This window comes from Schistocerca cancellata, chromosome 12 (assembly GCF_023864275.1).
Source record: "Schistocerca cancellata isolate TAMUIC-IGC-003103 chromosome 12, iqSchCanc2.1, whole genome shotgun sequence".
Classification (NCBI taxonomy): domain Eukaryota; kingdom Metazoa; phylum Arthropoda; class Insecta; order Orthoptera; family Acrididae; genus Schistocerca; species Schistocerca cancellata.
The window spans coordinates 20,320,870-20,336,321 of NC_064637.1; the positions used below are offsets into that span (position 1 = coordinate 20,320,870).

At 44.0% G+C, this 15,452-nt stretch overlaps 1 protein-coding gene across 2 annotated transcripts in view; it reads right to left on the reverse strand.

The window, feature by feature from the left end:
- The window catches only part of LOC126109578 (disks large homolog 5-like), a 721,341-nt gene that overhangs the window by 39,078 nt on the left and 666,811 nt on the right, over positions 1-15,452 (reverse strand). For both annotated transcript variants that reach the window (XM_049914610.1, XM_049914609.1), the window contains exon 6: positions 9,406-9,606. In XM_049914610.1, the coding sequence (XP_049770567.1) occupies positions 9,406-9,606 (201 nt within the window). The remainder of the gene's footprint in view (positions 1-9,405; positions 9,607-15,452) is intronic.

Consider the following 15,452-nt stretch of genomic DNA (forward strand, 5'->3'; position numbering starts at 1 on the left):
TTTTTTTGGTTATGTTGCATTGCTGGCCACGCCAACAGGAAGAGGTACACAATCAGAGCTCCACAGTTTGTTGTTTTGAAGAGGGTAAACTCAGTCCAGTGTTTTGAGCATGAAAACATGGTCCGAGTAGACAGTATTCTTTTTATTATCCTTGGGTCATGTTCAAGCACCCATAACACGTTCAGAAATGGTGATATTGGTTTATACGTCAATTGTTGACAAGATCTTGCACATACATACACTTTATAACCCAAGTTATTTACATATCTTATGCTTCCAGCTTCTTTTCACACTCCAATACATTGTCGATACATGTGAACAGGTATGCTTCTTATTTTGGTGCGTATGTGGCACAAAGGCAATACAACAATGTATGTGATAACATCCTTTAGCTGACAAAACCAACTTCCTATGTCATAATATAGGCACAACTGTTATGGTATGACTGAAGATGTTTACGATCTTATCTGTGGATGGTCAATAACATTAAATAAGGTACTGGTGGAATATTCACTGGCATAAGCTTGTTATTCTCTCACATGCTATCTTGTTGGAAGTAAAGGATTGAAACTCTTACATCAGATATTATGTCACGTGTAATATTAGAAATTGTGGTACAGTCCAACCACAGAAGCCTTTTAATGAGGTGTGCCAGTAAGTTTAGGAAATAAAATAATACTGATGTATTAAAATAAATATCTCTCGCTCCCTCAAACACACACACACACACACACACACACACACACACACACACACACACACACACAGTAGGTGAATCTTTTTTCACCATGCAGTGTTATAATGAAACTGGAAAACCATAGTTGGTTGCACCATGTCATTAGTCATTTCAACAATGTATTACAGTACAGATATTGGAACCTGCAAGTGTTATGTGAAGAAGGGACCTACTTTGGATTGCCTGTATGGACCACCTAAACCACACTACAACTGTTGTGACAGTGCCACGACATTTAACAGTGCCACCACGACAGCACGCGCAAACGGCGATAGAGGCGCTCCGCAACTCAGCTGAACGCGGGAGCGCCACCTAGCTACGAACAGCGCCGGCCGCATGTCACAGCACGGCAGTCGAATGAGAGATACTGAGTTGTTATCATGTAACTAGCTATTGTTTCTAAGTGAGTGTGTTTGAATATCCACACAATTATTGGTGATTAAAGGTTATAACACTTTTTGGCGACGAAGTCGGATATTTTCACTGCGTTGTGGATTTGTGTGTTCGTGACGGGGCAGACACGGAACAGCTTATGCAAGCACTCATTGAACAACAAAACACAGCTGACGGCTGCTATTCAGGTGTTGTCGACGTCGCTTACTCATCGTCTATCTTCCTCTTCTCCGCCTCCGTTCCCTCCTTACGACGAGGCCGCTGAAGACTGGGAGGATTATGAGAAGCGTTTGCGGCAACACTTCTCGGCTTTCGGCGTTGTCGACACTCCTATGTTTAATAGGTTATTTCTATCTTGGATTTCCCCACTGATCTATCAGCTGCTATCTCAGTTAGCCCCTCTGCAGGAACCTGCCTCTCTGTCCCTCCAAGAAATGTGTGACTCATTGTCTAACTATTACCGCAGAAACACCCACATCGTTGCCGCCCGCGTGGCGTTCTACCGGTGTCGTAAACAGCCCAATCAATCTTACCGGGCTCGGGCGGCGTAACTACACGGTCTGAGTCAGTTTGTCACGGACACTCATCACGAGTCTTATGCTGATTCAATGGTTAGGGATGCTATTCTAGGGCTTGCTCCTGATAAAGAAGTTAGACAACGTGCCCTACAACTGCCAAACCCGTCATTGTCTGAAGTTCTAAGCATCGCTCAATCCTTTAAAGTTTCTAACACTGCTGGCGCGCAAATAGACGCGTGGTGTGACGGAGGCGCTGTACAGTCAAGGTGGTGGTGGGTAGTGTTTAACGTCCCGTTGACAACGGTGTCATTAGAGACAGAGCGCAAGCTCAGGTTAGGGAAGGATTGGGAAGGAAATCGGCCGTGCCCTTTCAAAGGAACCATCCCGGCATTTGCCTGAAACGATTTAGGGAAATCACGGAAAACCTAAATCAGGATGGCTGGAGACGGGATTGAACTGTCTGTACAGTCAACTTTCGACACGGACAATTTGCCTGTTTCACAGGGGAACGAAGATGTGGCGGCGGTTCACCCACGTAAACAACGTCGCGTTGGGCCGCGACGCTCGCAGCGAAAACAGCAACCGCAGAAACAGGTTCGTTCCGCACTTCCTTCTCGTCCACGTTGTTTCGCACAGCATGACGGGGCCGTGTGTCCAAAACATTGGGCCACGTGTAATTCGTGTAGGAAAAAAGGCCACATTGCTTCTGTGTGTCGGTCCCCTAAAGTTCCTGTCAACGAGGACGAGGCATCGGACACGGATGTTAACTGTGTGCTTTCTCAAACAAATAAGTTGTTTGTTACTGTTCGTGTTCTGGATAAAGACATTCGCATGCAAGTGGACACTGGCTCTGCAGTAACTCTCATTAATTCTCGCACGTATTTGGAGTTGGGCTCCCCTCCCTTGTCTCCAGTTACGCGAAATCTGAGAACTTATAATAAACAGAAAATTCCTATCGTTGGCCAGTTCGATGCTTCCACTGCCTACAAGTCTGTTGTTAGGCCCCTCACGTTTTATGTGGTGGATCATGCGGGCACTGAAAACCTGTTCGGTTATGATTCTTTCCAGTTGTTCGGGTTCTCCGTTGATGATGATGATGAGCACCTCATCTCTGAGGATATTCCGTATCAACAGCTGGATGGATTGTGTTCTGAATTTCCGTCAGTGTTCTCTGCTGGTCTGGGTCGTGCCAAGGATTTTGAAGCCCACATTACTCTTAAACCTACGGCTCGCCCTAATTTTTTCCGGGCATGCCCTATTCCAGTGGCGTTGCGTGCACCTGTCGAGGCTGGGATAGACAGGTTAACAGCTTCAGGGATTCTCCTTCCTGTTACCTCCAGCGAATGGGCATCGCCAATTGTGGTGGTTTGATTTTAAAGCCACTGTCAACGCTCAGAGCCTCACTGACACTTATCCTCTTCCCTGTCCTGAGGAGTTATTTACCAAGCTCACTGGGGGCCAGCTCTTTTCCAAACTTGACTTATTGGAGGCGTACCATCAGTTGCCGTTGGATGCTTCTTCCAAGGAATTTCTCATCATCAACACTCCTTGTGGGTTGTATCAGTACCAGCGGTTACCATTTGGCGTTGTTAGCGTGCCGGCCATTTTTCAGCGGTTTTTGGAACAGCTCACGGCTTCCGTTCCCGGCTGCATCAACTATCTGGATGACATTGTTGTCACGGGGGCCTCCACTGAGGAGAACCTTCGCAATTTGCGTTCACTGTTTCGGGTTTTGCATTCGGCTGGGTTGAAGTGCAATCTGGACAAGTCACAGTTCTTCCAACCCTCCACTGTGTATCTTGGTTTCCACTTGTCCCGTGAGGGTATACGTCTTCTACGTCAGCACGTTGCGGCCATTAACCCTCTACTCCGGCCGTCTACGGTCAAAGAACTTCAGGCGTTTCTAGGCAAGATTGCTTATTATCACAAATTCAATCCATCCGCAGCGGCGGTAGCTCATCCTCTGATCAGCTGTTACGCAAAAACGTCCCTTTCTGTTGGTCCGACGAGTGTGAGCAGGCTTTTGTCCGCCTGAAGGCTCATTTGCAGTCGGCGCCTTGTCTTGCCACATTCTGTCCGTGTCAGCACTTGGCTCTGGCGACTGACGTGTCACAGTATGGCCTAGGGGCTGTTCTCGCCCATCGGTATGAGGATGGGTCGGAACGACCGATCGCCTATGCTTCCAAGACCCTCAACGATGCGCAACGGCGTTACTCTCAAATCGAAAAGGAGGCGCTCGCTATCATTTATGCTCTATAAAAGTTCAGCGTTTTTTTTATGGTTCTAAGTTTCACCTCATCACCGACCTCAAGCCACTGGTCTCTCTGTTCAGCCCATCGGCGTCTCTTCCGGATAAGGCAGCTCACCGCCTGCAACGTTGGGCCTTATACTTTTCTCGTTTTCACTATGAGATTCACTATCGCCCCACGGCCCAGCACACCAACGCTGATGCATTGTCGTGATTGCCGATGGGCCCCGACCCGGTTTTCGATTGTGATGAACTACTCTGTTTCCACATTGATGAGGAGGAACGTCGTGCGGTCGAGGGTTTTCCACTTACAGGTTCGCAGGTCACGTCAGGTACTGCGCAGGACCCGGTCCTGCGTCAGGTGATCAGTTTTGTTCAACGGGGTAGGCCGGACAGGACCAAGGGCCGGGCATCGGATCCCCTTCGCAACTACCATGCCTTGCACCTTCATCTGTTCGTGATGGTGGTGGTGTTCTGGCCACGGATGGCGCATCTCCACGGGTCGTGGTGCTAGCCTCTCTTCGCAAAGATGTTCTCAAACTATTGCATGAAGGCCATTGGGGGATTTCTCGGACTAAGTCCCTGGCCCGCAGGCACGTTTATTGGCCCGGTATTGATTTGGACATCGCCCACACGATTGCTGCGTGTGGTCAGTGTGCTCAACGACTGGCTGCACCTCGTACAATGCCCTCTCCGTGGCCTGATCCGGCTTAGCCATGGGAACGGGTGCACGCTGACTTTGCCAGCCCCTTCCTCGGTACTTATTGGCTACTGTTGATTGATGCCATCTCGAAGTTTCCATTTGTTGTTCGGTATCCTTCACCCACCACCGCGGCGACGACGCTGGCTTTGACCAAAATCTTTGCGCTAGAAGGTCTTCCATCCACGATCGTCACGGACAATGGCCCTCAGTTCTCTTCGCAGACCTTCCGTGATTTTTGTACCGGACAAGGGATTCGTCATGTTACAGCACCGCCCTTCCATCCGCAATTGAATGGGGAGGTCGAGCGCCTTGTCCGCACTTTCAAAAGCCAGATGAAAAAATTCCTTAGTGATTTTTCCACAGATGACGCTCTGCTGCAATTTCTGAGTTCTTATCGCTTCACGCCTCTGCTGAACTCTTGCACGGCCGCCAACCGCGCACTCTACTGCACCTGCTTCACCCTGTCAGGCCTTGTGCTGTGTCCCCTAGTGCGGGAAAATACTCGGTGGGTGCCGACGTGTGGGCACGAGGGTACGGATCTCGCCCTAAATGGATTCTAGGGGTGGTCAAGGCTCTTCGCGGCCACCGGCTTTGTGAAATACGTACGGACGACGGCACGGTTGTTCGCCATTACGACCAGATGCGCCCACGAGTGGTGGCCACGCCGGTGCCACCGCCCCTTCCTTCGCCTCCACCAGCCCGAGAAGCCAGTCCTGTAGCTGCTGCCGATCTACCGTACGTGTTTATGCAGCCGACGTCGCTACCGCTTCCGAATACGCCGCCTTCTCCGGGACCCATCTCGCTGGGGCACACCCCCAGGTCCACGACACCTACGGATGCTGCTCCGGAGTTTTCACCCATCATCTCGTCCAGGAGGCACGTTCCACGGACGAGCTTCCATCCTGGACATTTTCGACCATACTCTCTTGTCTCTCTGCGGCATGTTCTCGGGGCCTCACAAGAGGCCACGGATGTCTCCTCACTGTCCATGTCTCCAAGGAAGTGAGTGTTTTTTTTTTTTCAAGGGGAGAAAAGTGTTGTGACAGTGCCATGACATTTAACATGTGCCGCCACGACAGTACGAGCTAACGGCGATAGAGGCGCTCCGCAACTCGGCTGAGCGTGGGAGCGCCACCTAGCTACGAACGGCGCCGGCCGCGTGTCACGGCACGGCACGGCAGTCGAATGAGAGATACTGAGTTGTTGTCATGTAACCAGCTATTGTTTCCAAGTGAGTGTGTTTGAATATCCACGCAATTATTGGCGATTAAAGCTTATAACAACAACTTTATGCGAAATGGAAGTAGTAGCTACAGTTTTGAGGAAAATATGATCCTCCTGTTAATAATTTACCAATGGAGATTTTAGCTTTTAGTGTGACTAATATGCCCCACGTCTATGCCCGGCATATTTTTAGAGGTATTAATATGACAATGAATTTTACATTTGTACATGTAACATGACGTGTAAGAGCTATGAATCAGCTGGTACTACAAGACTTTGAAATATAAGCTGTAAATGAGGCTATCTTCCACAAAACAGTAGCTAATACTTTCTTTCTGCATTGACTTTTACAGTAATTTAGATTCCTCATACAGGCAATCTAAAGTAGGTCCCCCTCCCTCAGACAACACCTGTAGATTCCAACATCGGTACTGTCATATATTGTTGAAATAACTGTACTGGCTATGGTATATAAAATTTGTAACTGGTTCTAATGTACCATTTGTTACTTAGTATTGCTTGCACCTTGTCCCGCACCTTTCACAGAGTTGGAGTGCTGACTATCTGATTTGGCCGGAGGCTCTTCCTGCCGCCACCCCGTAACGTGCAAACACGTTTCCAATGTCTGCGTGTCTTAACTGAGGTGGGTCGTGGGGACCAGTCTGGTTTACACCTAGAGGGATGTGGAAAACCTCCTAAAAACCACATCCAGGCTCGCTGGCACACCAGCCCTCATCGTTAATCCGTTGGGCAGATTCGATCTGGGGCTGGTGCGTCTACCTGAGCCCAGGAAGCAGCGCATTAGCACTCTCTGCTAACCTGGCGGGTCATACCATTTGTTACTACATCAGTATTATTTCATTTTCTACACTGACTGGCACACCTCATTAAGAAGCCCAACATAATTTTCTGTAGATGGACTTTGTACTGTAGTTTCTAATATTACATGCAGCATGTCTTATGATGTAAGAGTTTCGATCCTCTACTTTTAATAAGATAGCACAAGTGAGAATAACAAATATATGTCAGTGAATATTGCACCAATAGCTTACCTGATATCATTGGTCACCCACAGATCAGACTCAACATCTTTGGTCATGCCACAACAGTTGTGCCTATACTATGATGTGGCAGCTTCCCAGTTTTGTCAGCTAAGGGACCTAATCACGTACACTATTGTATTGTCTGTGCCACAAACACACAGAAATATGATGCCTACCTGTCCACATGTACCAGTGATATATCAGAATGTGAAATGAAGCTGGAAGTTTATAGCAGGTAAGTATCTTGGATTAGGAAGTATATGTATTTGCAAGAGCTTGTAGAGAATTGACAGATAAACCAACGTCACCATTATTGAATGTATTACAGGTGCTTTAAAATCACCCACGGTTGAACTTAGTTTCACAGATGATAAGAACACAGACTACTTGGACCACGTTTCCATTCTCTGATCACATTGAGGCTGTGGGGACTGTGTGTAGCTTATCTGATTTCTGTAACTTTTGAAGACTGCTGTAAATGTATTTTAATATCTGATCACTATTTAAAGATGTGATGTTGCTTAGTACATGATAGGAATTTTGTGAAAAAGGTCATTCCAAAGACTAAGAATCAGCATGTACTTATTACAGAACAACTGCAGTTTTATGTAACAACCAGTATAATCATTGATATGTCAGAATCAGTACTGCAAAATAAAAAGCAAATTTCCATGATTTTTCTGTTACTTTTTTAGACAGTCCCTTCTCTGGTTGGGACAAACAGTTGTGAGAGGTACAAATCTCTGTTTGTTTGAGAAAATGGAGCAGTATTTTGTAAAATCTACATGAAAAATACACAGTATAAAATATACAGGTGTTTGAGTTAGTTAAATGCTGTCTATTACAAACCATACTCAATTCCCCCCATTATGGCTAACATGGGAATAAGTATTGAAAGGAGTAATGATACAGTAGACCTTACAAGAAATCACAAGAAGCTAAAAAGTTGAATATTTCAATATTTACAGGCACTGGATTACTCAAGTGCACGACATCATCCCAAATCTAACATTTGCCGTCTATTCAGCAGGAATGGTGAATAAATTCAAAAGTATCGGCACTGGTGCAAATAGACTCACCTTTGATTTCTTTTAGATTTCATAAGCAGTGTAACTGGAGTAATAAGAATGGCAACATTGTTGACGGAGCGACAACACTTTACCCTCCACCTCCCGTAACAACCAGAGGTAGCAGCACAGTGGATGAAAAGAGAGGGGGGGAGAGAGAGAGAGAGAGAGAGAGAGAGAGAGAGAGAGAGAGAGAGAGAGAGGCAATACTGACCCTACGACTTATCTCGGAAGATAAGTTAAGGAAAGGCAAACCTACATTTCTAGCATTTTTACGCTTAGAGAAAGCTTTTGACAATGTTGACTGGAATACTCATTCAAATCCTGAAGGTGGCCGTGGTAAAATACAGGGAGCGAAAGGCTATTTACAATTTGTACAGAAACCAGATGGCAGTTATAAGAGTCTAAGGGCATGAAAGGGAAGTAGTGGTTGGGAAGGGAGTGAGACAGGGTTGCAACCTATCCCCAATGTTATTCAATCTGTATATTGAGCAAGCAGTAAAGGAAACAAAAGAAAAATTCGGAGTAGGTATTAAAATCCATGGAGAAGATATAAAAACTTTAAGGTTCACAGATGACATTGTAATTCTGTCAGAGACAGCAAAGGACCTGGAAGAGCAGCTGAACGGAATGGACAGTGTCTTGAAAGGATGATTTAAGATTAACGTCAACAAAAGCGAAACAAGGATAATGGAGTTTAGTCGAATAAAATCAGGTGATGCTGAGGGAATTAGACTAGGAAACTTGACACTAAGTGGTAGATGAGTTTTGCTATTTGCGGAGCAAAATAACTGACAATGGTCAAAATAGAGAGGATATAAAATGTAGACTGGCAATGGCAAGGGAAGTGTTTCTGAAGAAGAGAAATTTGTTAACATCGGTACAGATTTAAGTGTCAGGAAGTCTTTTTTCCTGAAAATATTCGTATGGAGTGTAGCCATGTACGGAGGTGAAACATGGACAATAAATAGTTTAGACAAAAAGAGAATAGAAGCCTACGAAATGTGGTGCTACAGAAGAATGCTCAAGATTAGGTGGGTATATCACGTAACTAATGAGGAGGTACTGAATAGAATTGGGGAGAAGAGAAATTTGTGGCACAACCTGACTAGAAGAAGGGATCGGTTGGTAGGACACCTTCTGAGGCATCACAGGATCACTAATTTAGTATTGGAGGGAAGCATGGAGGGTAAAAATCGCAGAAGGATGTAGGTTGCAGTAGTTACTCAGAGATGACGACGGTTGCGTAGGATAGAGCAGCATGGAGAGATGCATCAAACCAGTCTCTGGACTGAAGACTGCGGCAACAACAACAACAACAACACTTTGAAAGAATAGAAGTAAGTATTTGGAAATACAGACCACTCAGTGCTTTAGTAGTTAGTTACTAGAACTATGCACTGCATATGTCTAATGGTATATTATTTCAGCTTACATATGTAATGTGTATGTAGGACAAAAGCTAATACTTACATATCTTTCATCAAGTGCATTAAGTTTCTTTTCAGCATCAAGTAGAACAACACGGAGGAAGTCTCTGTCGCAACGAAGTGAGCTACCAGCCGAAATTATTTCCTTCAGTGAACGGCAGACTATATCACTAGTCTGTCTCGTAACTTGAAGCTTTGCCCATTCTCTTACAACTTCTATGTCTGCTGAATCTGATAATGCGTGCTGAAAATGGACAGAACATTTACATTGCAAAAAATTCAAGTATATAATTACAAATTGATTTGCTTTCTTTCCAGCTACCGTGCTAAATATCTGACACAGCTGCAACATCCCTGGTATAAGGACAGCTGTCACTGCCCACAAAACAGTCAATCGACAACCTTATCAGTAGTATTAGTCAAACAATATTATTGCACCTTAGGGTGACGGCACTGTAGTCAGCTTATCACGAGATCTCACCGTGATATTTCGTGAGGACATGCTGAACCACTTGACAGTATATGCACAACTGTCTTAAAGCAATTCACAGTGTGATGCACTTTTCTTAATCACAACTCTAGTTGTTTACTGTAACACCACTGCACGTTTCCGGTAATGCCTACAGGAGGTCAAGTGGAACAATTTCGTGGTCAGGTAGCACAATCCTGTAAAACTACGGTAATTTTAAAAGCTCGCCAGTTACGGTGCCGACCTAAAATATATCGATACTAAATATTACCGACTCTTGTTCTCAAAACTTAATCCACACGCACTACAATTAATCCTGTCGGAGGAACATCCACAACTGATACCAGAGGCTGAAAATACTGCCACAGTTGCAAGGTCGTTTTATTTAACACACGACCACTTTCGGGCTCTTATACGCCCGTCTTCAGGTGTCTTACTGAAAATAGGAAGTTATAGGAGATAATTTTTACAAGCAGCAAACATAAAAATCCATAAATTTGAAAACATTTATAAATTGTTGGTTGGGCCAGGTGCTGTGAAACCTAAGTCAATGCCAAAGTGACACAAGACAGTACTACGGAAGACTGCCCGGGTAAAGAAATATGCACAGAATACCAGAACACTTACACTCGATGCAGTGACTCCGAGAGCCACAGTGGGAAGTACAAGGTGCGGTGTGCTACCAACGAGTGCACAGCTCGGAGTAGAGCAGGCACGAAGGAGGAAGCAAACTGGTAAACCAGAGTGGCAGAGGTACTGCCATCTATTGACGGGAAGAAGAACGCGAGACCACTAGCCCGGCCATTCGCAATCTGAATTGGTGATTTACATTAAAAAAACATTACACAAAAAATGTTAACAGTGCATTACGCACGGTAAAGAAAGATGTTGACCGAGGCAGCACAGAACTGTAGTAAAACCGAGTGGAAGCTGTGACATAAAATTTATGTAATGTATTACCTGCGCCCATCGGTAGCACAACACGTCTTCTACTCGTCCAACACGGCCCTCGGGGCCACAGTACCGAGCGTAAGTGTTCCGGTATTATTTACACATTTCTTTATCCGGGCAGTCTTCCGTAGTGCTGCCCGACGTCACTTTGGCACCGATTTACGTTTCGCAGCACCTAGCCCGACTGCCAGTTTTTAAATTTATGGATTTTTTGTTTTCTTTGTGCATTTTCCGAGTGTAAAAATTATTTCCGGTCTCTTACTGTTTCCAGTACGACAACTGAAGATGGGCATATTAATAGCTCAAAACTGGTCGTGTGTTAAATAAAAGACTCTTACAACTGTAGCAGTATTTTCAACCACTGGCCACACGCATTAGTCACGACTGACAGTAATAATTGTTCAGTGACACGTTTTTATTATTTTGTACACGATTTCTCCCGTGAATTGGTGCCGACTCAGAAGAGCAGTACACATTAATTATTAATAATACAGGGTTAGCCAAAAGTCTTAACACTTGAAAATTCAATACTTCGCAAAATAACATAGGTAGTGATGTAAAAATTTACACATGCTTGAAATGACATAGGGTTTTATTGAAACCAAAAAGTGTGCAAAATAACCAACAGATAGCACTTTGTACGATACAAAAGCAATAATTAGGTTGCTAGGCAAGCTTTCAGAGGCAGAGGCTGCTCCTCTAGGCAGAAGAGCTGAAGGGGAAGGAAGAGAGGCGAAGGAAAAGGACTGGAGAGGTCCAGGAAAAGGCACAGATTTGGGGAAAATCACCCAGAACTGCGTGTCAGGGAAGACTTGACGAACGGGATGGAAAGGAAAGATGCTGTGTTCCATCTGTGTTCTGCCACTGGTTGACGAGTAAATCTTATCTATTCAATTACATTCCATTATCAAAAATTGTTTTCATTGTTATAAAAGCAATACTTAGCACAACAATCAATTTTCAGTAAAGATTATCTTTATAACAAGCACTCAAGATTAATCACATACAGTTTATGTTCCTCACCTATATCTACAGTAATGATATAGGCTGAGGCAGAAACATCAACTTACACGATGTACAGGCAGGATTAATCCCATTTCACTCACTGCCAAGGCACTATTCCAATATTGGAGAGCCTCTGCAATACTGATTCGAGTTTAGAAGTGGAATAGCAATGGGCTGAGGTGTGAACTGGAATTTGTATATGGGAGGGAGATTACAAGAGTATTCACTGCAGCTCTGGTAGCAGCGGCAACTTTGGCATAACATCAGCATGTCTGTGTAGTGAGCAGGAAACCCAGGATTCCAATTTCAGTACAGTACAAATTTTAGTTCATTGCTTTAGCCTGCAGCATTACTGTAAATGCTCAACATGTCCGCTGCTCATCAACAATACCTGTGGTTGATGGACTGTGTCGTGAACAGCCCTGTACAGCATATCAGTAGGCACAACGAGAAATTGCCATCTGATTGTACCACAGCAAGTTACGAGGGCAGTTTGAGAAGTTCTCAGAACGAAATAGAAAAAAAAAGTACTTACATCACTGAAATGTTTGTTATTTTTCAGTGTAGTCTCCTTGTAGGTTAATGCACTGGGTCCAACGATGTTCCATTGCCTTGATCCCATCTCAAAAATGAGTTTCCTACAGGCCTGCAAAACAGTTGCCAATTCCGGCCATCAATTCTTCATTTAAAGTGAAGCTTCATCCACCAAGAAAAAGTTTCAGTTTTTGTAAGATATGGAAGTCCAGTGGAGCTACATCAGGTGAATAAGGCAGGTGTGGCAACAATTAATGCCTTAGTTTGTGTAATTTTGCCATGGTGATGGTACATGTGTGCGGATGCGCATTGTCTTGAGGGAAGATCACTTTCTTCCTTGCTAACTTTCCTCCTCGGTCTTTTTGTTGCAATTTGTCCAGGATGTTAGCATAGTATTCTTCAGTAACTTTTTGCCCAGTGGGGAGATAATCTACAAGTACAAACAGGATCCCTTTTGCTTCCCAGAACACTGATGCCATGACCTGAAGGAGTTGTCTTTGCTTTCTTCGGTGGCGGAGAATCGGCACGTTTCCACTGCTTTGACTGCTGTTTTTGTCTCTGGGGTATAGTAGTGCACCCAAGTTTTATCTGCGGTCACAAACCGGTGAAAAAATCCTGTTCGTTTCTCTTAAAACAGGCCAAACATTGTTCTGATATGTCCATTCTCGTACGTTTTTGATCTAGCGTCAAGAGTCACGGCACCCATCTTGCAGATAATTCTTTCATTTCTAATTCTTCAGTTAAAATACGATATGCCCTTTCAGATGACATCTGGCAAGCATGAGCAATTTCACACGCTTTGAATCCTCTGTGACCAATTTGTGTGCTTTTGCAATTACTTATGGAGTAATGACGTCTCGGCTGACCACTGCGCGGATCATCTAAGCACTCCTGACCGAATGTAAATTCATTTGTCCACTTGGCAACTGTTGTATATGAAGAAGCAGAGTCCTCCAGTGTATTCTGGAAATCGGCATCAATGCCTTTGCTTTCATACCTTTCTGTACAAAGTACTTAATAACTGCTCAAATCTCAATTTTTTACTCTTCGCAAATTACTTTGCAGGAACAACAACAGAGCCACATTACCACAACAGTTTTTTCCCAAGAGTACTGATGTGGCACGTGTTTACAGGCAACAGTCCAATGAATATATGTGATGTGTGTTGTAATAGTGCTGAACTCTTGTGGTGATTCCGAAACTTTTCAATCCTCCCTTGTATTATGAGTTGTCATCTTGCATTGAAAGCGTAGCTTGGCATGGAGCCATGAGGAGAGCAGATTTTGTTTCTCACACACTCTGGCTACTGGGCCGTGCGAGCCATGTCCTTGACTAAAGCTGCATGCAATACATTCCTCATACCCTCTACGAATCTAAGTAGTACTATTAAATATTAATCTATTTCATACTTTGTATACCAAATTCTTTTGATAACACAACCATAGTGTTAAATTTTCAAATCAATAACCTCCATACTTCTGGAGATACAAACTTTTATTCAAAACAAACAGTAACGGTGCTGGCATTGTGAAACTGAATTACGGACCGTAAAGTATTCATCTTTTGTATGAACTGAAACTACAGCCATGGATGGATGGATGGAGAATGGCATACATAAGCTGAGAATGTGATATTTCATTAGAACTATGCAAATGTATGCATGAGAAAGTTTGTGCAATACGGGAATTTGCAACTTATGTCCGAATCAGCTTGATTTTGTAAATGGCAGAAACGCAGCCAGAAGGGGTGTTGAGTATAAAGTTTGTTAATTATTTGTTTTGTGGAAAGGGATCATATTTTGTTTTCATTAAATTTTATTTAGTTGTCACCATAAACTGCAATCTGAATGCAACCGAGTTTGCACAGGCCAAACTGAAACGACAATTCAGAGAACAAAATGTTATGAGGGATATCTCTGCTGAGAAGGGGGAGGGGGGGGGGGGTTGATTTGGGGGAAGGCACCAAATAGCGAGGTCATCAGTCATCGGATTAGGAAAGGATGGGGAATGAAGTCTGCCATGCCCTTTCAAAGAAACCACCTCGGCATTTGCCTGAAGCGATTTAGGGAAATCTTGGAAAACCTAAATCAGGATGGCTGGACACAGGATAGAACCATCATCCTCCCAAATGCGAGTCCACATTGCAAACCACTATGCTACCTCGGATATCTCTGCCGGTAACATGTCAAATCTCGCCAATGCTGCCTATCAGTATATCACCAGTGAGGGTGGGAACCTTACTGTTGAAAATGTGAGAGCTGGAGGAAGATTACTGGAGGCGCATCAGTGTGATGAAAATTGCCGTTGACAACACTGTCATTAACACGTGTCCATCCAGCACCACCAAATCTGTCCACTAGCATGGACACAACCATGGACAACTGCAGTGGAAGCAACTAGTTTTGTAAGATTTTAGTTCTACCTACACATTCCTCATTGTTTTTGGAAGTAATACTTATATTGTAGTAATAACTGTTTTCAATTACTCAAACATTAAGGTGATGCTTATTCCATTTCTTTTATAAGCTGCAGCTGTAAGCTGGCTGTCCTATGAGAAGGAGGTGGGGCTTGTCGCAACAGCCAATGTGCTACGAGCCAAATGCGAGCCTCTACTCCCAGCATTCTACAACCGGCAGCCAAGTGAAAGTTTGCGATCAGTAATTGCCTTGGTGTATAAATGCAATTTGTTTTATTTGCTGGGGATACGATCAGGTCTGGTATTATGATCTCCACAAAAAATTGCGACGATCTAATTCACTTACATGCTATGAAGTCAAGTCATAAAACAGATGCAGGAGTATCACATTCGTACTGATAGAACATGTTGTTGAAGTATGCTCTTTTCCTATGAGATTGACAATACATTTCCTATTTCAAAGAACTGCATCTGTAGTGGGATGAATGGAATAATGTGTTGTATATACTGAAGTATTCATTTCAAGACTCTAAACACATTTCTTCTGTTTATAAACAATTTGTTTCTTGTCTGGGAGAAAGTATTAAATTTTGGGGAAAAAAAGCAGTTTCCTAAGATTTAAGATAAATTTAAGGGTTGGGAAGGCTTTCCTTCTTTCCTGCAGATAATCATATGGTGTGTAGCATTGTGCAGACATGTAATATGGTTTGGACAAG